General features: G+C 38.9%; 1 protein-coding gene across 1 annotated transcript in view; it reads left to right on the top strand.

Moving 5' to 3' along the window:
• Positions 1-23879, top strand: part of kcnh5a (potassium voltage-gated channel, subfamily H (eag-related), member 5a) — a 136680-nt gene that overhangs the window by 44276 nt on the left and 68525 nt on the right. The window contains exon 7 of the mRNA XM_036581691.1: positions 15692-16121. Within this exon, the coding sequence (XP_036437584.1) occupies positions 15692-16121 (430 nt within the window). The remainder of the gene's footprint in view (positions 1-15691; positions 16122-23879) is intronic.

Raw genomic sequence — 23879 nt, 5'->3', positions numbered from 1 at the left:
GACGGGAATCCCACCGATTTTTCAAACTTTCTGCATGATTCTATCATTAAGATGTAATCAAAGTAATTCAGAGTAGTTTGGTGTGAAATCCTCTATCCTAGAGAAACTTACAGAGTCAGAATAGTTCATAGTGGTGGTGATTGGAAGCAGATGTCTGAAAAGTATAATGCCTCTTAAAACACATGTCTACATGAAATGCTTATAAATACACTGCCTGATGCCTGGGACAGTGAGTGTTTTTCAATGTATTAATAATTCAATCATAATCTGCTTTCTGCAGGTATCTGACTATTCAAATGGTCATGTAAACAGCATACTTTGATTTCTTAGACTTGAGTAAGGTCTAGAAATCTGATTAAGAAATCCGATAAAGAGAGCTGGATTTTAGCTCAGCAATTGGATTTCTCAGTACATGTATACCCTTACTCTTATTTCTTTTGGATTTGGAATTAGACATCTGTATAATAAACACATTTTTAACAAATAATATTGAAAATCAAGTTAAGTCCTGACTCAGAATCAAAAATCGGAAAAATCTGAAAACTTGTGTCATTACCGCCCATTGCCATCCTCGCTCATTAGCGAAATCTTCATGACTTTTGTGACCAAGGGACAGGAGGCTGGAGGGGGTCTTCTGTACATGTGCAGAGTTTTCCTGTCTAGACTGAGCGTGGTTTGGCATACTTTGTGAATGAAGCAGAAAGACTTCATTTCAGCCTCAGAAAAATAAAGTCTTTGGTTTTGTTCTCTTGGGTGGAAATTAGGTTTTTAAGCAAGTTTAAGAGGCATTTTGTTCCTTGTTGTATGATTAACAGTGGACCCTACCCGTTGCATACAGATTGAATTGTTTTATGCACAGTTCTAAATATAGATTTAGATCAAATTTCTTTTTTTTCTGTTTTACATTGTAGATATTTACATCACATTTCCATTCATATTTCCTTTTTGAGACTTAGATTACATATAAAGGTTCCCTGATGGTTATTGGCTAAATGGTTCTAGCATTAGTTGTTATAGTTATTGGTGTAGAACCATAACATCACGTGAAGGTTCTTAAATCTTTAAAAAGGTTCCTCACACTTACAGACCTCATTTATATAAATAATTCTCCATTGAGAATTCAAGTCAAGTCAACTTTGTATTTTATCATGTTTGTATTAATAAATAATATTTTTAAAGGTCACTCTGTGTCTTCTAAAATAACAAGCTTTACCAGTATATTCATAACTATATTCTAAAAGAAATGTAGGCTTTGGCAATCATGTTTTAGAAATGTCGGAATCGGCTTGCTTAAAACTGGATGGAGTGAAACCTCAGAGCCGTGTATTGGACACGTTACATTTCATCAAGACATTCTGCTTGCATCCAAAGCTTCTTTACAGCCCTAACTGTTTCTCTGGAGGATGATCAAGACAGAGGAATGTCGGGATGGAGATATTCGAAAGGGCTGTAGAGACTAATGAGAGATAAACAGTGTTTGGCAAATGGAGCAGAATGCATGAGGGTTCAAAACAAAGAGGGTTGTAGAGAAGCAGGAATGAAGCTAAAGACATCAGAGGAATTTAAGCCTAATCTGAAAAAGTGGAATCATAAAAGTAAAGAGAATTTGTCTGTGTTTGAGAGCATGAGTATATACATGTGTGTATCTCATATGTGTGTGTGTGTTTGTGTGTGTGTGTGTGTGTGTGTGTGTGTGTGTGTGTGTGTGTGTGTGTGTGTGTGTGTGGAGGGGGGTGGGGTAATTTCCAACAGCTGCTGTTTTTGTATTACTTACGTTTCTAAATAATTCTAAAGAAATATCTAGTATAAATCTGCACTATGTAAGTTTTGGGAAATTGTGGTGGAAATGTGTAATTGCACGCAATGTGTGTGAGAATATTTTGTAATGTTAGTTGTGATTTGGATCTTTTCCCCGAGCGGATGAGTCTGATAATTGCGAATGTGTTGAAAGAGTATACATAGAGAACTCAGTCAAAACTTGACGAAGGACGTGTCTTTTGAGGATGTGAGTGAATTATCTACTATTGTCATCATATTTTCATCAGTATATTGCTGATTTTGCATTTGAGGTCTAAATGTTGAGCCCAGCCTTTTTGAGCCTGTGCATGTGATGTTAATACATAAAGATGTATGACGTGTGCTGGAAAACTCCTGTGATATCCGACCCGACATCCCTGACTTATGAATTACTGTTTCAGTCTTTACAGGGTGACTCACAGCAAAGCACAGACTCCATATTTTAGCATGTTCTCATTTACTGTCCTGACTCAGTGACGTTACTTCTTTAAGTTTTAATAAAACTACATTGCGTAGTGCTGCTTTAACAGTAAAAGAGCACTGACTAGAATAAAATTAGTTAACACTAACTTGTGAACTAATGGTTTTTGTAACCTTTTTGTAGCTTTTGTAGTCGTTGCTGAGAGGCTATGAATCAATCTACCTGGAGATGAGATGTGCTTCTTAGTTAATATTAAATGAAGACTTGAAACATTCTTTTATGCATTAGTATTTTTTTAAAATATAACAATACTTTTATTTTCATGTTTTCATTCCTGTACAGCACTTTGGATGAACAACAGTTGTGTAAAATGTGGTTTATAAACATATTTACTTATTTGCTTGCACTGCTTTTGCTAGCTAACTTACTTGTATTCTTTAAATTTTTTGTATTTTTAGAGAGCCCACAAGTGCATAGCAAGTACAAGGTGAAAGTTTTTCTTTTTTCTTTTTTTCTTATAGCCATAACAATTACTGCTACTCATAGCAGTAGAACACTAGAGGTACACTAATCATGATATTTTATGGCGAACTGTGATTTCTTTTAAGTCAAATTGGCAGATTTTTCTTTTCCTTTTTAATTTCTTCTTCTTTTGTTTTTAACCCACATTTCACACTGTGTGGGCTAACTAAACATACAAAACCCATTTCTAGTGCTGTTTCTTTTTCGTGGTTGCAAAAGAAATAACATTTATTTGCTCTTTAATGGGTCAGAATACCTATTTACATAACATTAAATAAAGTGTTACATTGAAAGTAAGAAGCAACTGGCCATTTAGCGCAATGAGTCACACATAATTATGCTACGACTGTGGTGTTAAACCTGTGGATCGTGGTGGTATTGTTAGGAGGCTACTGGCTGTTAGTTTTTCTAAATGACAACTTACAGGTTATAGACATTTACAATATATACTTATCATATATAGACATTCCAGCAATTAATTTTAAATATGAGAAATATTACAATCATGATAATTATTTGCAAAAGCAAAACATAATATTTAGGTCTAGCTCATTGATTGGTAGGGCAAAATACATGACCATCGGGACTGACAGCGTCAATCCAGCACATTTCTCTTTTTAATTGAATGCAATGTATCCATCATTGTTTTTTGGTGTTTATTATTGTGGTTATAAAGGTAAGTGAAATCTAATGTGCTACATTGTTTATTATGTTGCATTTGTTAGCATTTTAAATGACCAGTTTGGTTAAATCTTCCTCTGGGCTGCAGAAGCTTTTGTGATCAGTTGCGAGTTGCGATAAGAACGGAACCTCTGTGCTATGACATTTTGGTATAGATGTAGCTGCAGCACACAGTTACTGATAGAATGCCTCACATTGTTTACATCATAGAATTGCAACATGAATCAGCTACAATCTAAGAAACATTTGCAGATTCCTGATTAAGGAATCGTGACTGCTCTTATTTTCAAGTGACAGTTTAATTTTAGCAGGAGACAATAAAATGACATAAAAATAATCATTTTGTTAAACTCATATTCATGCAGTTTATTACACTGAGTAGTGAATCATTTTTTGAATAAGAAGTATGTGGTTTCTCCTCTTCTAATACGTTGGAGTGGAGGTGCTTCACTTGCTCTATTGTTTGGGCTTCTTCGTGTGTATGTGTGTGGGTGAATGAGAGTTTTCTACAGTGATGGTTTTAATCAAATGACACGGGCCAGGTGCCAGTGACACACCTGCTGGTAAAATGTCACACCCTGCTTGGCTGTTTCGAGTCCCCACTGGATTCTGTTTTCCTCTCAGTCCTAACGAGCTGTCAGCCTCATCAGCACACTTGTTGAGTTGACAGGTGTTATCCGCAGCCGCCATGCATGTATGTGTATGTGACAGGCCTGCACTCTGCTTATTCTGCAGTAGCTCTTTCTCACAACCTGCCTGGACTTCTGTGGTAGAACATATGATGCTCTAAAGGTCATGTCACAAACATGTGAACACTGATTGTCAATACATTAAATGTTAAAAGCACTTTAAATATTTCATGATAGAGGCAGTTGCCCAGAGCACAGCTGCCTGTCATCCTCTTGACATGGAGCTATCAGATGCTCCCCTAGGGGACTGCATGCTGTTATTGTGGCCCACACCCCGCTCCCTGCTCCCCGATCTGTTCGACTGTGACTCTTTTTGAGCGTTCCAGAGAACTGTGTGGAACTTTCTCTATTCATTTTTCTGATGCTTTAAACATTTCCTCCATCATTCTATAATTGCAAGTGCCTTTTATGTCTGTTTGGTACATATTTGAAGTATTTTCATAAGTATATTTTATACATGAGCGTATTTTACCTGATAATATAGCACATGGAGAGGCAAAGAAAAGAGAGGATGTCCTTTCAAGTACCCCATGTTACCTTTCCTGCGTAAAAGGGGATCATGTTATCTCTAAAAGCAGTTTACATAAGATAAACATGCTAAAGTGATTACAGTATATAGACTATACTGTGTGGCACAGTCAACCACAAATGACCGAGAATAGTTTGATATTTTTTTAGATTGCTTTGCACTTTGACACTGTAATTTGTCAATTTTCTCATCATTTCAAAAACTGTGGCTACAGATGGCATGAGCTTAATAGCAGGGACTTCCCTCTCTGCTTCTGTTGTTTGCTGTGTTCTGAGGCATGTGGCATGTGGCATTTTTGAGTGGTATCAAACCTGTGGTGGAATAGCTCTTGGGCCTTGTATCCCTCTTGATACTGAGCATGAACAGGGATTACATATTGCTTGCCTAATATTCCTCATAAAAACAGTCAAATGGTTCCACACAGCCATATATTATACTGTTGATCTACTGCCACTCAAGCTGTTTGAATGCATCTGTGCTGACAGCCATAGTAGAGTGAGAAATTAATAAAAAATGTTTTAATCACATCTTTCTAATAAAAAATAAATAAAAATACAAGCACCATTTTTGAAAAATTAGGTGACTGCAATTTCAGTGCGTCCCTAATAACTATTTTTTCACATTTTCTGGTTTCCATACTTCTGTACAAGACAGTAAACTAAAGAGAACCTCAGAAGAGTCTCATCCTCATTCCATCCCCACTTCCTCCTCCTCTCCCCATGATGTGTTGATGGATTACAGAATTCACGTTCAGGACAGTAAACAGAAGAAAATATATGAGTACATAGCTTATTAAAAACAATAGAACAAAAAAATACACAAATGTACATAATTGGACCAGCTTTTTAACATATATTTAAAAATGAAAAGAGAGGACATACATTTTTTATGGAGAACTTTTTTATTCAGATCTTTTTATTTATTTATTTATTTATTCATTTATTTTTTTAATAGGTAACATGGCAGTTATTTCTCAGACACACAACCTCTTTCACAGTAGCTCCTTATTCTGTTTGCAGTATATCCTGCTTGTCATGATTATCTCTTGTCTGTTAAAGGATTTTCAAAAAGATTGTTCAAAAAGAATATAATTCAGGTCATTTTTTCCTTTAATGAAATTGTCAGAATGTTTAAAAATCAAAAAATTGAAGTGAATTTCAATGTATTTTTATTTTATTGACGTGACTGTATTGCAGTACAGAAGCTAGTAATCTTTGCATCATATTAAATCTTTCTCTCGCTCTCTCGCCCCTCCCGCCTTCTACTCATCCTCTTATTCATCACTTCCCGCCCAAAGGGCTACAGGTGAATTATTGATGTCGGAGATGAAATGAATGAGTGGGGGTCCACTCTGCAACCAGTCTTTCCAGGATTCCCATGTAGTAAATCCTAGTCAATTTGCCCAACAAAAAAGACTGCATGTAGCTGTTGCTACCCTATAGGAGTCATCTGATGTGCGTTTACAGTGTCTGTATTCATTAATAATGGTTACCTCTGGGAAAGCGTGTGTAGAGACAAAGGAATTGCTGACTCTGTAAAAGCAGGAGAGAATATAATTCTCCTGAACTACACTAAGTTATTACTACAATACCATTTTCCTGGACTTAAATTTTAAATTACGATTTGTTATAGTGATAGCCATTGAATTAGCTAGATGCCACTATTCTGAAAGGACATGATCATGGGGTCTGCCTCTCTGACCTACCTGTATAACACAGCTTTGGATGGCAAAAGCTAATAATCACTTCTGTGCTCCTGTGGCTCTGAAGCTGTTTTATAACCAGTCCTATTAATATACTGGTCTTACACAAGCAAGTGCTTGTTCTGTGAAAGGGGAACCTGCTTGCTTGATGCATATGTCATTCGGCTGTGCTAATTAGCTACAGATCTCACATGGCTCCCAAATCCCTCTACACTCCGCTTTATTAAAAAAAAAAAACTGCCTTGTTTTGCTCACTGCCCACTTTGAGTCCCCCTCCAATCTTATAGGTCCAATGCAAAGGTGTGCAGTTACAGACTGTAGCTATGTATAATTTGTCAGTCTCTCTCAACCCTATTCGTCATGAGTAATTTTCTGACCACAGGACCACTGTTGGCTGGATATTTTTGTGTGGTGCTGGTACATGTTTTTCAGGCACAGCAGTGTTGCTGGAACTTTTACACATTTCAGCATCGCTGCTAGGTTGAGAGTGGTCATCCACTCAAATATTTCCAACAAAGAGAGGTTCTATGGCAATAATATAAGAAACTGGTTATTGAAGGGCTAGAGGATGGCTGACAAACTGTGTATAGCAACAGATAAGCTAAAGTCTCTTAAAATACACCAGCAAAAAAAAAAGCAAAAAAACAACATAAATGGTCTCAGTAAGGTATTTGGGCGCCACAACTATTTTCGGTTCATCTGTAATACCAATAATAAGAATTAAAATAGAAAATGACAATGATACTAGTAATGTATGTGCATGGCAAACCAGTACAAAAGCAAATGTACTTATTTTACATGTGCATTGGTATAATTTCAAATACAGAGCACACCTATTGCAGAAGCATCTCATGCACTGCAATAATACAGTGTTTAAATGTGTTTTAGGGAAAAAAAAATCACACTACACTACTACAATCACATCATTCTAGCTTATAAAAGATGTTTTGTTTATTTTATATTTTATTCTTTCCAATAGTGGAGTTTGGTCAGTAGAGGAGCAGTGTACTCCCTGCTCCACCTCAAACTCCGCCTACAAGCACAGCCATTGGCTTACATGCTGCTGAATGCTGCATGATTCATGAAAATGATATGTAAATGAGGAGCTGGTAAACTGGTTTGGTTTCTTGCACTGAAGAAGATTCATCATTTGCACTCAAATCTCCGCTTGTTTGCATGTTATACCAAAGTTTCATGATTCAGACGTAGAGTGGTTTGTGCATCATTAAAGGTGGTCAAATCTGTGCTCCTTTTTAGTGAAAATGATGCATAAAATTTGTATGTTGCATATTAATTTTAGAGATATAATTTACATAATTTTCCTACTCATCAAACCATTCACTGACCCATTGTGCCCTGTGAATGGGGGCATTGCCACCCTGGATGAGACCACTCAGGAATGATTCAGTGTTTCATCACAGTGTAGGGATGATCAGTCAGAATAACGTTGTATTGGTTTGCAGCGACCCTTCCCTCTAAGTGGACAAGTGGACCAAACCATGCCAACAAAATGTTTACCTAGCATAACAGAGCCTCCAGACTCCCTTACTTTAGGTGTTAGCTATTCAAGCCTGTGCTGTTCTCTTGATGTGAGCTGCATATGCACTCACAGTTGTGGAGAATATGTTGAAAGATGACTCATCTGACCATATCACTTTTTATCCACATCTCTCGTGACCAGTTTCAATAAGCACCTGAGCAAGCGGAGCATGTGCACCCCGGCTTTTATTAAAAGAAGCACAAACATAAATGTTTGCCTGCCTGTTTTTCATTTGAATAAAAAATAACTTCCCGTGGAAATAACTGCAAAAGCATGAGATTGCAAAGTTAGATTTTTCATGTAATTCAATGAAACTCCTGTAAAACAAACCTCTCACCTGTAATGGAGATCAGTGGAAATGTTGCACGTTTTGCTGCAATATATATTTAAGCAAGAACAAGGCACACCGCAATGCAGAAGTGTAGATTTATTTATAAGCCAGCTCTCACCAAGTAAAGAAGAAAAATATCACCTGTTTTTTTCCATTTCTGTTTATGGCAGTAATATGTCGAAAGTTGCATTTTTTTTATTGTTACTGATCATGACAAATGAATAGCTTTTTTCCCCTCAAGAATGTGACTGATTGATTATGTTGAAATGATAGTTTATCTCAAAATTATGAGTGGAGCAGATCTTTATGGCCAGTGTTATGGGCAGAAAGTTCAACATAACATCACAGTAACAGGATAAGAAACAAAACTAGCAGTTAATAACTAGTGTTGCACCGATACCTTATCGATGCACCACACTGATACTACCACTTAAATGCAGTATCGATGGGAATACAGATACCTATGACTGACACCACGGAGCAATGTCTGACGCGTCCATGTGCACCAATAGACAGAACTTAACAGCACATCAGCGATGTGGATGACAAGCTGCAGTGAAAATGCTCATGGCAGAATAATCACTCATCTGCTGCTGTGTAGTCACTTACAGTTTGAGTTAATGTCTAGATTCTTATCAAGTGAACGAAAGGAACTGCAGGACTCTTTGTGTAATGATTGCACTTAGCCTTGATCTAGCCTTTAGCATAGCAGCCCACTAGATGACGCTTCTGTGTTCATTAGCCTCACCTGCAGTGCGCCTCTGTTGGTCAGCTATATTAATCTACAGCGTGGCCTCGCAGCCCTATCCTTCAACCAAGCTGGAGAAAATGCTGAAAGTCGCTGCTACTGACACAGTCAGCGATGGTGATATTTACCGAATGGCAGAGTCTGGCGCTCAGAGATGTAGCGCAAGTAAACGAGATGCACGTATGAGTAACTTGAAAAATTAGAACGTGAAACAACATTCAGCACCGTTTTTACCAAGCCAAATATTTTACTAAAATAAAATATTTTAAAATGTACTTATATATATAAATATCAGGACTTAGTTAGTTCGGTTAGATAGAGTTATTAGCAGTATCGGCCCATAACTAAAGATCAGGTATTCCGATCAGTATTGGAAGAGAAAAAGTACATCTCTATTAATAACTGCAGTTAACAAGCAGTTATTGTGCCTTTTTTTGGAGGAGAAAGACGGACAGAGAAAGTCCACCACTTGTAATTCTTCCTAATCACTTGTTAATGTAGCGACAATAACAAGTGCCTTGAACACCACAACTACTCACCAAGCTACAGTGGTGAAAGGTACTTCTTGTCTATTTAGTTTTTAGCAAACCTCTGTCATAACAATGTAGAGGATGGTACATACGCCAGTGAATTATTCATTTTTGAGTAGATTTTCTTTTTTTCTTTTTAATCGCAAATGTGAGCAAACCTGTCTTACTGCACAGGTCACGTTTTCTCTCTGGTTCACTTTTATTCACCCATTGTTTTGATTGGTTACCTGATACATGATGAAAAGATCTTTTCCACTGAAGTGCCACTCCAGTTGAACGTGCACCACACTTTCTAGCTCTGTTTACTCGTGTATTTTTATGAATTTAAAGACAGATGTCACTTTACCTATTGTTTGTATTGCAGCATTAGCCAGTTGAGCAGTCTTTGTGGCCCTTAGATCTTGCTCAGATCGAAGTCAGTTAGATCTTGCTCTCCTTCTACATAGCTGTTTGTTCTTTCCTTCTGCACATTTTAATCCACAATTACTGTTTATTTGCTGAATTTAAAATTTTGGGAAAAAATATATGGCCGAGCAAAAGTTGTGGCACATTTTACATTTTTAGTTTTTTACGGCTTGTGCACTAAAAGTTACGGGAAAAAAGCCATATTTTGATTTCCTTGTAGAGGATGTGATAACTTATTTTAACTTTAAAATTAACAAAAAATAACATGACAGGGGGTATTCAAACTTTTGAATACACCTGTATAATACACTACATATGTAGTTAAATAACAGATACTGCATCAAATGAATAATATGCCCAGTAATTACTGAGGATTCCAAAACTGTTCATTTTAGGGCTGTGTGAAGTGATCTGAAATCTCGCTCCATTGTTTCAGGATCCTATATCGGACTCCTCTGCAGTGGGCCACATGCCAGCCGCAGGCAGCTCCCCACGGAACGCCACGCGTGCGGAAGACTCAGTGCTGCCGGTAACTCACTCTGCTTTACTCGTTGCCTTACCATTCTTTCCCTGGCACTTCCCTGCTGTTGGAGTCACACGTTTTTAGCATTAACCCGTCCCTTATGCTTTGGCTTATTGAGTAGGGAGCCGCTAATGGTATTGTAATTTCATGCTAATGATGCTTTGGAACACTTCACCCGTGTGTTTGTTTGTCTAAAATGATTTTAGATGTGAGTCAGTCCAAATGAGTCTTTGTCCTCTCTGATGCAGGCACACACACACACACGCTGTAGGCTGCATCTCTCTGTTTCACTAGAACAATCACTGAAGCATTGTTTCCAGTTCTCTTTTGGCTCAAATTGCATCTCTCATCTACTTCAAAAGTCTTGTGAACAGCAGTGCCTCAGCACAGCCAAATAATACGTCTCCTTCGTGCCAATTAGCAGGAAGCACCTATGGTTACCTTACTAAGAAAGAAAGAAGCCTTGCCTTTTGCTAAATGCTAAGTATGCACATGCAAATTAGAGCCCTAAATGATAAATTACTAGTAAGAGATTTGCATTAGAAGATGCATAGCCTGGAGAGGCACATCAAGCCATCCACAGTGGTTGCCTTGCAAAACCCTTTGGGTTATCGTGTCTGAGTAATACGAACCACATCTATTTTTACTTTCCCTTCCTCTGTGTCAGTGTCTGGGGAAAATTGCTCCTTTCAGGAATATAAAGCATGTTTGAGAAATTACCATCATGATTATGTGACATCTGGAAAAAAAAATGCGCAGGGCTGTGGTAGAGGAAATGCTAATTAAAAAATGAGAGGGGCACAGCGCAGCAGCTATTTATAAAACAGTCCAGGGCTGACAGACTGCTACTTGCTAATGCTGCTGAAGATGCAACAAATATCGACCTCTAGTTCATATCTTCACCCTGCTGTCCTGTAGTGCTGGAGTTGAGACACTAGACACGAGTCTGAGTCAAGACCAAAACCTGTACACATTGAGTCTGAGTCAAGACTGCGACCAGAAGTGTAAATATAAAATACACTGATCAGGCATGACATTATGACCACCTCCTTGTTTCTACCCTCATTGTCCATTTTGCCAGCTCCACTTACTATATAGGTGCACTTTGTAGTTCTACAATTACAGACTGTAGTCCATCTGTTTCTCTGCATACTTTGTTAGCCCTCTTTTACCCTGTTCTTCAGTGGTCAGGACCCCCATGGACCCTCACAGAGCAGGTACTATTTGGGTGGTAGATCATTCTCAGCACTGCAGTAACACTGATGTGGTGGTGGGGTGTTAGTGTGTGTTGTGCTGGTATGAGTGGATCAGACACAGCAGTACTGCTGGAGTTTTTAAACACTGTGTCCACTCACTGTCCACTCTATTAGACACTCCTATCTTGTCAGTCCATCTTGTAGATGTGAAGTCAGAGATGATAGCTCATATGCTGCTGTACAGTTTGTATTGGTCATCCTCTAGTCCTTCATCAGTGGTCACAGGACGCTGCCCACAGGACGCTGTTGGCTGGATATTTTTGGTTGGTGGACTATTGTCAGTCCAGCAGTGACACTGAGGTGTTTAAAAACTCACAGCCCTGCTGTGTCTGATCCACTCAGACCAGCACAACACAGACTATCACACCACCACCATATCATTAATTATTTCTATATTAGACACTCATAAAAATATGGTTCTTCAAGGGTTCTTTAGTAAAGGGAATGGTTCTATTTGGAACCATGAGTTCTATATAGTACAGGTTATTGATGGAGAATGTGTTGTATATGGTTCCATATACAGTGGTGTGAAAAAGTGTTTGCCCCCTTCCTGATTTCTTATTCTTTTTGCATGCTTGTCACACTTAAATGTTTCAGATCACCAAACAAAGTTAAATATTAGACAAAGATAACACAAGTAAACACAAAATGTAGTTTATAAATGAAGGTCTTTATTATTAAGGGAAAAAGAAATCCAAACCTACAGGGCCCTGTGTGAAAAAGATAAATTAACTGTGGTTTATCACATCTTTGGAAAGCTGAGTTCAATTTCCCTAGCCACACCCAGGCCTGATTACTGCCACACCTGTTCTCAATCAAGAAATCACTTAAATAGGGCCTGCCTGACAAAGTGAAGCAGACCAAAAGATCCTCAAAAGCTAGACATCATGCTGCGATCCAAAGAAATTCAGGAACAAATGAAAAACAAAGTATTTGAGAACTATCACTCTGGTAAAGGTTATAAAGCCATTTCTAAAGCTTTGGGACTCCAGTGAACCCCAGTGAGAGCCATTATCCACAAATGGCGAAAACATGGAACAGTGGTGAACGTTCCCAGGAGTGGCCGGCCGACCAAAATTACCCCAAGAGCGCAGCGACGACTCATCCAAGAGGTCACAAAAGACCCCACAACAACATCCAAAGAACTGCAGGCCTCACTTGCCTCAGTTAAGGTCAGTGTTCATGACTCCACCATAAGAAAGAGACTGGGCAAAAATGGCCTTCATGGCAGAGTTCCAAGACGAAAACCGCTGCTGAGCAAAAAGAACATAAAGACTCGTCTCAGTTTTGCCAGAAAACATCTTGATCATCCCCAAGACTTTTGGGAGAATACTCTGTGGACTGACGAGACAAAAGTTGAACTTTTTGGAAGGTGTATGTCCCATTACATCTGGCGTAGAAGTAACACAGCATTTCAGAAAAGGAACATCATACCTACAGTAAAATATGGTGGTGGTAGTGTGATGGTCTGGGGCTGTTTTGCTGTTTCAGGACCTGGAAGACTTGCTGTGGTAAATGGAACCATGAATTCTGCTGTCTACCAAAAAATCCTGAAGGAGAATGTCCGGCTGTTTGTGACCTCAAGCTGAAGCGCACTTAGGTTCTGCAGCAGGACAATGATCCAAAACACATCAGTAAGTCCACCTCTGAATAGCTTAAGAAAAACAAATTTAAGACTTTGGAGTGGCCTAGTCAAAGTCCTGACCTGAATCCGATTGAGATGCTGTGACATGACCTTAAAAAGGCGGTTCATGCTCGGAAACCCTCCACTGTGGCTGAATTACAACAATTCTGCAAAGATGAGTGGGCCAAAATTCCTCCACAGCGCTGTAAAAGACTCATTGCCAGTTATCGCAAACGCTTGATTGCAGTTGTTGCTGCTAAGGGTGGCCCAATCAGTTATTAGGTTTAGGGGGCAATCACTTTTTCACACAGGGCCCTATAGGTTTGGATTTCTTTTTCCCTTAATAATAAAGACCTTCATTTACAAACAACATTTTGTGTTTACTTGTGTTATCTTTGTCTAATATTTACATTTGTTTGGTGATCTGAAACATTTAAGTGTGACAAACATGCAAAAGAATAAGAAATCAGGAAGGGGGCAAACACTTTTTCACACTACTGTAGAACCTTTTGAAAACGGTTCTATATAGCACCAAAAAGGGTTCTTCTATTGTTATGATGTCAAGCTTTTTAGTGTTATATGGAACTTTTTTCAGAAAGGTTCTCGATAGAGAATATGTTGTATATGGTCCTATCTATCTGAAGAACCATTCCACCATGCAAAGAACCATTTAAGAGTATAGAACTATGTATGTCCCTTCACTAAAACTTGTTCAGAAGTCACTACCTGAAGTCACCTGAATATAAACCAAACAACGTAAATGTCTTTTTATTATTAAATGAAAACATATGAAAAGTCTTAATAAATGAAAACATTTTAAATAAAATAAATGAAAAATAAATGAAATTATGAAAAGTCATAATAATACTCCAATGTAAGGAAAGGACTGTTTTATTCTATTTGAAGGTGTTGTTGATATTCAGTTATGACTGAAAAAAGTTCTGTGTCAAATTACCTCAAACAGAGGACTTGCACTCAGCTGACCTTGAGAACATTTTCTGCGCTGACCTTACCACAAGGCTGAGACGAGACCGAATCAAAATGATGTTTATTTATCATTTGTTTAACTAAATTAAACTCAAGTACTGCAACACTGCTCTCCTGAAAAAAGTGAATCCTGTCACTCTGTTTCATCCCTACTTTTATATGCAGTCCTTCTTGGAGAAATTCAGGGGCTGTGTTTCATTAGCTAGAGGTCCTCATTTCATTGTCCTTCTGCTCAGTACTGTAAAAGACCTAGACTAAGCAAATAAATCTTTCTCAGTAAATAGTCAGTACATCTTTGGTTCTGCCGCTGAAACAATGTTGCAGTGTTTTGTATGCTGGTTTGGATTCTTTAAGACCTTTATTTTCACTGCGTGGAGACTGGCAATAGATATTTAGGCTTTGTTTTGTTAGAGGAGCCATTGTTCTGTTGTGTGGGTGTACCTGCAAAAGAGCATGCTCTTTGTCTCATATCCAGAGCCAGAAACACTAAAATATCTTTTCCAGCACACAGCCCTCCCTAGCAGTGATCCAGACATTTCCGAGGTTATATTTTTAGACTGTGTTAAATTTTACCATATTATATCTGGATGGTGGCAGTGGTCACTGTCTAATGAACAGACTTGATGGCAATCCACTAGATGACCATGCAGCAAATCTACATTTCCTCTTGCTTAAGGGGAGATGTGTGATTGTGTGAGGAAGCCCAGCTGCCCATGGCAGCTTCTATTCTCCTCCTTCTCTGACATGAAAGCAGTCAGATCAAAGTGGCTATAGGCAAAGGCCTGTGGAGCTATAGCACCCTTCAAAATAGAATAATTCATGTTGGAGTGATCTGGAAGATAGCTGATTAAAATGCTTTACATCTAGTGCTTCTCGCAAGTGTCCTATGTATTTTTTTTGTTGTGGATATGAATTCAGGGCCATTTACTGTTGATCATTACACTATCATTAACATTCTGAGTAGCCCATTAGTACAGAAAGGAGTTTACTCTAGTGAAAAGAGTTTTAGTCTTATATGGACCATATGATCAATAAAAGACTGCCCCACCACACCCGTATCACAGGTGTTTGGTGTCTGAAGTTTGCTTCTTTAGTTTTGCACCAGAGACATAAGGCTAATATAGCTAAGAATTTATAGAAACTTATACCCCCCAATTCACATTGTGCTAACTGTACTAAATGTACTGTTATTGGCCAAAATTATGTTGCATAGGTAAAACATGTACCTTTGTTCATTTTTTATAGATAACAGTATGTTATACATTTTAGAAACCACATTAGCAAGTTGATTTCATGACAACTCAAAAATGATCAACTTCCAAGTTTCTATGTCATGTGCTTGTGTTTGAGTTAAAATAAAATAGTAAAGTTTTAATCACACTGTTTTCCCTCTGTTTTTCCTACAGGGTCTCAGCAGCCTTTTCAGCTCACTGAAGGTGGTGCGTCTGCTGCGTTTGGGGCGTGTGGCTCGAAAGCTGGACCACTATTTGGAGTACGGAGCTGCTGTCCTGGTCCTTCTTGTCTGTGTCTTTGGCTTGGTAGCTCATTGGCTAGCCTGTATCTGGTACAGCATTGGTGATTATGAAGTCATCGACGAAGTCACCAACACCATCAAGACTGATAGCTGGCTTTATCAGTTAGCCATCAGCATTGGCACACCCTACCGGTATAATGCCAGCGGATCAGGCCAGTGGGAGGGAGGCCCCAGTAAGGACACTCTCTACATATCTTCACTCTACTTCACCATGACCAGCCTAACTACCATAGGCTTTGGTAACATCGCTCCAACCACGGATGGGGAGAAGATCTTCTCTGTGGCCATGATGATGGTGGGCTGTAAGTGTTCTTCTTTACTTTCATTAACTGCTTTGGCCCTTAGAAAGACAGTACTGGTAAGGCAGACGTTACAGGAGGCAAGCCAAATGACCCAATGGTCTCAAGCAAACATCAGCATTCTAATGTTGGCAGTTTTAGGCTGGCTTTATATGAAACCTTTGTTGCTTGAAACTTACATGAAACTAAATTTCACTTGTGCAACTCATTTGTAACTTGTTTGAAATGCTGCTGCAGCAGTTACAACCATCACAACTGAAATTAGTTTCATCAAATAGCCAATCAGAATGCCAGTAGTATACGATGTGATCACGTCAAATGTATTATTTCAATTGACTGACAAATCATGAACGAGAAAATAAAACAGGATGCAAGTTGCATTAAACAAAATAGAAGTTGTTTCATGCACCATCACTCCTGCATATTCTTTCCTGAAAGTTTCACAATATAAAGGCAGCCTCATAATCCACTTGTATACAAACTCATAATCCAAATTAAACTGTGAGATGAAAGCGTTCTAGAGGTTCCTCACAATCACACACAGGTTTGGTACACCAACCCAGGGAATTGGTTAATCAGTGTTTATTGGAGAATGTTGGGTCAATGTGCTCTGGACTTAGAGCGTAGTTATGGTTTCATAATGTGGCAACCATGTAAAAATGTTTTACATACTTTTCATATATCATCATAAGAATTACAATAGTCATATCAACAACATATCAAACTCCAAACCAAAAAGCTTGTGACCGAAATCCAATTAAACATATACGCGACTGAACAGCAAAATCAGAGTCCCATGCAAACACAGTTTTTGTGTAGCTTTTAAAACACCTCATATAACACCACCTCTGGCTCTTGGTAGCCTAGTCAGTGTTCATCACCATCAGAATATATTCTTCGAGGGTCTGAGCAGTATAAGGGCCCTGAAATAGTCCTGCCCCAGCCTCAGGGTACATCTGTAACTGCAGCCCTCCTGAGCACAGCACAGTCCTTAAAGCTCCAGGGGCTAGAACAGGCCGTGAATAAACTGACCGGGGATGTTTGGTAGAGAGTGGTAAGTGACCGCAGCCACAGCAAGCTCACACCTGGCTGGCGGAGTGGGGCAGTGAGGAAGGTGACTGGAGATTGGCTGGCAGCGACAGACTGAAGCTTAAAGAAGCTTGTAGGGCTGTGCTTGGATGAGCAGAAGGTTTAGTTTGGGAAACCAGATCTCAAATGCTGTTTTCTTGCGATGTTCAGAGTGTACAAATAAAGGTTTCTGAATGGTTCTTGGCTTGGGTGTAAAGTTCCAGGAGAAGCCTTCAGTTCTTCTACAGCGTTGCACCAAAGAACCATCATGTCCCCTTTATTTTAAGTATGTAGCTGAGAATGGCTGAAGTGATGTAGAGCAAGCTCCAGAACAGCTCTGGTAGTTGTTGGAAAGGCCAGGCTCCCCTGCCAGCTGTGCTGTTGAGGTTTTGTTGCATAAAGCTGTGCTGACAGTAGGAATCTGGAAGTCATGCCATGTTCTTTCTGCCCACACTAGGGCTTTTAAAAAGGCTAATAAATAAACAACTTTTAAAAATACATGTTCCTAATTGGTTCTTGGCTTGGGCGTACAGTTCTAGCAAACACTTTTAAAAGATTCTTTACCCTTGCATGCTTACAGAATGATTCTTCAGACACTCATCCATTGAAAGGTTCTTTAGGGAACCAAAAGCAGTTCCCCTATGTCATCACTCCAGTACCCTTTTTAGAACTTTTATTATTAGTTACATCTGACTGTAAAATATTGATGCAAAACTTAATATTTCACTCAATCATTTATTGAGAATATTTTTTTAACACTTTTTAAGCATGGCTAGATAAAATATAGTGTAAGAGTGTTAGGCATGTGCTCAGTAACGCTTAACCAAGACCCCAGTGATGATGAAAGCTCATTTCCTGCGATATCCTACATTTAATACCATATTTATTGTACCTAGAAATTGTTTAATAAATACGGTCTTTGAGCTGCGCTGGTTGAGTGTGTTTGGGCTGCTGTGTGCCATTGCAGCTGGTAGATATCCTGCCTGTACAAAAAGCAACCTATGATACAATGTACACTTTAGGATGTCCACAGACCACAAAAGCAGGTTTCAGACATACAGCCTCAGGTGTAGGGAAAAACATTGTAGTGTCTCAGCTCTGGCGAAATGGCCTCATGTGAAACAACCTTGGACCAAATAGCATCAGGCTAAGCTGCCATAGAAAAACAGTATGTGACATTCATAATTCTTTCTTACAAGATCAGTTACAGTTTAATTACCAAAGCAAAGGGGAAAAAAAGTATATTCTTTAACCTATTTATTTTCTACACACTGAACTGAATAAGAGGATTGTGTTACCAGCACCAGCCTTAACTCACACACTTCAGTTTTGAAAGTGGTAGACCCACATCACATTTGCAGCAAATATTTGGCAAATTTTGAAGTATGTACAAGAATACGCAGATGGACATGATCAATATATTCAGTACAACAGACAACAGAACAGTTATTCAATTTATACAGAGACTCACTGGCTCCATGGTCCAATCTCGCAAACTTGAACCAGAAATATATATATAGTTTTAACTACAACTCATTTATCTAATCAAACAAACAAACGAACAAATAAATAAACTGACAGAATCTTAGTTGCCCAGCAACACTATGGCTGATTAGTCAACTACTTATCTTAGAGGGGACAGGCCTCAACCACACAATAGCTTTATATGCCCCTGCTGCTTTTCACTGCAGTACTGCAGACACAGCATTTTGTGTAATCAGTATTGGGTGATGGTATGTCATGTGATTATGTGTAATTAAACAAGAATTAGTCAGGTAGAGCCAAACCGCTTCATCAAAGATAGGATCTTGATTTGCTATAGGTTTAGTGTACAGTGCTTGAATTGGCTGTCAGTGATAAGCCATAAGATAAACCTATTAGTGTAAATCCCTGATCTGTGCATGCTGTGTGGTGGGTTTGAGAGCTCTGTTTGAATGGGTGATATGAATGTGATTGTATTATGAAGAAAGGTGGGGAAATTGGTGTTGAGCTAATCACAGTGCTAACAGCTCACTGCACTAATCCATGCCCTGCTTTGCTGTGATAGGCCTGTGACAACTCCCTGCCCTCCGTCTCTTTTCTTTCCTCCTAGTGTTCTCCCTGATCCTCCTTTTTATTCTCTCACTCTGTCATGCCTACAGGGAGGAGTGAGAGCTTTGTGTGTGTGTGTGTGTTGTATGAGGTTGTAAAATTCGTCCCTGTTAAATTACCACTTAATCAGTGACTTGATTTTTAGCTGAATTCAGTGGTTGGTTAGCTACATTCATAAATCAGCTACCTAATCTTCTTAGTTTTTGCGTTGCAATGCTGTCTAGTGCTACACGTATCACCAACAGTGCACCTTTCTGAAGCTATTGTTTCTATGTTGATCTGAACCAGTCAAACCCATTATTTGAATTTCAGTGGTTTGTTAGGATAAAAAGAATCAGCTTAAACTTCGTAACAAATGGTAACATATTAAAAAGATTTTGTGGCTGGGAATGGATTCATTAATCTTTAACAGACCACCAAAATCCAGGACAATCCAGGAAAATTTTGGATGGGTGGCAACCCTAAGGAATGGCAAAATGGTCCTGACTTTGTAAATGCTGCATACTTCTGTCTCTCTTAACTAAAGGAGAAAACATTTGCTAAAACATTAGTATAAGCAAAGTGATTCTTAACATTGTGTTTGTAGACATTAATGTAACATCTTATTCAAAGCCATTTGTTATAACATGCTCGCACAATGTAAAGAGCACAGTTTTCAAATGGTGTAAAATAGAAGATTTTAGGTTTTCATAGGACAGTGATGATGCTCAAACTTCTTGGGGACGCTAAGATGCAATGTTTGTGTTGGGCGGAGGGCCAAAAAAGACAAAACAATATACAAATAAAGAAGATGAGAGGGTTTCAAATCAAGCTGTAAACATGTATTTTATAAAATGGCACTGTATTTTATTACTGAAATAGTCAAATACAAAAGGAAAATAGGAATTTAATAAGTTTAACATAGAATACTTATAGTGAGTGGGAGGGTTGGGGTAACGGTCTAGCGGGCCAAATCATACGTCCTCACAGGCCAAATTGAGTTTTCAACTTAGAAGGGGTGTCTGGATACTTTTGAACATGAGCCCATGTCCTGACACTGTATAAAAACAGGTGTATATATGTGACTAGCAGTGCCACTGGCCTTAGGGAGACCCATCTTGAGTAATTAATAAAACGTGCGCTCGCTACGTTACCAAATCCACTTTTCTCTGTGACTACACACGCACTAGTGGAGGCGTCTGACTCTTACTTGATCAAGGTCCAGCAAGGAATCTTAGGTTGGCTGGAGCTGCATTACATTTTAATGATAGCAGGGGGATCAGGAGGAGAGTGTGTGCTGAGTAAGGAGAGTGATGCTAGATGTGCTCCAGGTCTCCTATGGGTTATATTATGCAGATAGGCCTCCTCTATCCTGAGCTTGCACCAACCGTTGCTAACCACATCTTGCCCTGGCGTTCTCACAGGACAGTGCTGTAGCATGGCTTGGTCAGCAGCACCAGTCCAAGCTGCAGTTGCTTGAAAAGTTCAGTGAAGGCCATAAGCTCTCGCTGGGATGGTGCTGTTCTTTCTCATTGACCATTGTGCAGATCAGCAAGCCGGGCCAAGTTATTGCCATAACTTCTGTTCTGCAGCTTTCAGCTGTGATTCGTCTCTCTCTGGAGAAGGGACAGATTTGTTTGAGAGTGTGCAGAGGCTACACTAAACTTGTAATTAAAAGGGGGGCGTGCAGATCCATGTGTAGTAGAAGCTCATCATGCGTAGTGGTGTCACAACTGGTTACAGATGCTGTCTGCACACACTCGGCATGTCGACACGGAATACAAGCATCTGTTCATCTCTCATCAATTCCGCAAAACGCCTTGTCTGATCTCATTCTCAAACACATCCCACTCACAAAGGAAAGCTACTGACAGGAATAGTCACGGTGTTTGCTGTTGCTTTGCTGGGCTGGATAGTGTAGTTCACTTTGGTGAAAGAGGTGCTCGTGTTCATTTAATAATTTTAAGACCCGAGCCACTATTGGCATGCGCTTCTTTTTAGAGCTACTTGCTATAGTTCAGACAGTTCTGACTTAGGCTTTTGTACAGCACTTGCTCAGTCAAATCCTTTGTAACTTCAATTGTCGTGTTTGTCAGAGGCTTGGCATGAAACCATCCAGGCCTGTTGTTCCACAATGGAGCCCCTGTCAGCAGTCAGAAGCCCCTTATCGTTCCTCACAACCTGTTCAGAGCTGCATTGCGCTACCCTATCATGCTGTTTATTGGAAGGACCTACCATACGCTCCCCAAGGCTCAGTAGTTTGGCTGGTGGCTGCCATGTTTGTGTTAGATTGTGTCAGGTGTGTTAGAACTTGCATGTCCCTCATAAAGAAATACATTAATCAGGAAGGTGTTTTAAGTTGGAGGTGCTGAAACTGTTAGTAGCATGCAGGTGACATCATGCTAAATACTCAGTTTTATGTATTTTTTTATTTGCTTTTTCATTAGATTTGTTTGGAATACATGAAGCGGAACGTATTATAACACAGATATGCACATACGACCGACACAGCGACTGCTGATGCACACACTGCGGCCTCTGCTCTCCCTTGTTTTATGCAATTTTATGCAAATGAGCTGAGCGCTGACCAATCAGGTTGTTGAGATTGATTGTTGATTGTTGTCATGCCCGTTATCAAGCTAAACGCACACATCAAGCGGGAGATTATTACAGTGAACAAAATCCAAACCCACCCTACAAAAAGCACACATGGTTAACTGCTGTGCTCGAAATATTTAAAACTTCTGCTCATTTGTTATTTTTCTTTTATTGTTTTTAGCTGTTGCAGTTAAATAATCTCAAAATCTGGGAATTCCCATACCCCTTCCCTGCCTTTACCTCTCTGTCCCACCAATACCACAATCTATTCTAGCCTTTAAAGATTATACAGTACATTTCACATCTTGGAGCTTTATAGGAGGGCATTGTAGATGTGTTTAATTCTATTACTTTGGGTACATTTTACATACTATAATACTGTAATATATTGAATAAGTTGAGTTAACTGTATGTTGTTATATTATCTTAATGCATGATCGTATGAAGTGTGATTGCATTTTGAAGAAAAGAACATACATTTTGTGCCTTCTGTTTTGGCAAAAATACATGTAAAATTATCTTAAATATATAAATTTTTGTATATTTGTTCTTGACAGTCAGAAGAGAATAATGACAAACAGGTATTTACTGTAATCTAATAAGAGTTTATTGTTATTGTTTTTGTGTGTCCAACAGCAGTTACATATTTAAAAAATCTCTCATCCCAACAAACTAATCCCGGTTCTCAGGAAAACATTTCTTTATAGATATTTGCTGAAAGCTGTATCTGGGTTAAGACTAAAACAGTTGTTTGTCTACTGTGTTACTCCCGGTTTATTTATTTATTTTTTTCATGGAAAAGCAATCTCAAAGGTAATATGTGCTAGCTGCTTATAGACTTTAACGTGAAATATATACCCAAAATGTTAAAAAGTTAAACTTTGTTGCCTGTCAAGTAACTAGTAATGCTATTAGCATTTATCCTAGCCTCCACAGGATAAGACTTTCTGCTCATATTTTCACACTTAGCTAAGCTTGCTGTGAATCTAAACATGATTCTGTGTACTTGCAGACATTATTGAGTCTATAAGAGCAGAAAAGCATTCTTTATTTTTGACATGACAACATAAGCTAGAGTGAGCATGATAGCTCATCAGTCAGCTCACAAGCACTGATTGATTCTACACAAGTCTGTGTCAATTGATTGTGTGTGTGGGCCGATCAGTGCAATACATTTTTGTCATATTAGCCAAAAGGTTAAGCTAACTAAGAAGCAAGAAAGCTAATTAGCCAAATTGGACAGTTTAGAGTGGCATAAAATGATCAAAATGACAACTACATTACTACTTGCGGTTATCATGACTCTTCCAGCTGTCTCACAGTGGAAAAATGCCCTTAACGCTGTTAGGGTATCATGGTGGACTTGATAGCATGTTATGTCCTGTCTTCTTTATGTCTCTCCATGTGCTATTAAAAATAATGTATTATTTAGTTAAATATGAATATTGTACTAATTTCTATTGTTGATGGATGAATCAAAGTTATATCCAGTGGACATGAAAGATACCAGCAATTATAAAATGACTCACATCCTTATGCAGATTTCTGCTTCTTTTCTGTCTTTCGCTTCTCTCCTTGTCTCTCTTTAGCTTTCCTTTCATCTCTTCATTTTGAATGTCCCTCAATGAGTATCCTTCCCTCTGTCAGAGATGACTCTTTCTGCCCCATCACTCATCTCATTCGTATTCTTTTTTCACTCTCTCCTTTTCTCTCTGTCTCTATCTCTCTCACTCGCCCTGTCTCACTGAGTTAAGCTGTATTTATACTGATTGGGCCTGGCTGCAGTGCACCTTAACTGTAGTGTTGGGAATGCTCATCAGGCCATCCCCTCTATCTCTCTGCTGCCTCCTCAGGGAGCTCCCTGCTGATTCACCAATCGCCAGCAACGTGATACATGATCGGCCGTGAGCTTTAGTCCTGATTACTGTTATTGGTCATTGTGGACGTGACTTAACCCCTTAAACTCTAAGGACCCATCAGCCTCAGTCTTCTAACTTACATATTAGTTTCATTGTACTGAATAAT

This window comes from Colossoma macropomum, unplaced genomic scaffold, assembly GCF_904425465.1.
Source record: "Colossoma macropomum unplaced genomic scaffold, Colossoma_macropomum, whole genome shotgun sequence".
Lineage (NCBI taxonomy): Eukaryota > Metazoa > Chordata > Actinopteri > Characiformes > Serrasalmidae > Colossoma > Colossoma macropomum.
Note: the sequence above shows the minus strand (reverse complement) of the source record. Positions and strands in the feature narration are given on the sequence as shown.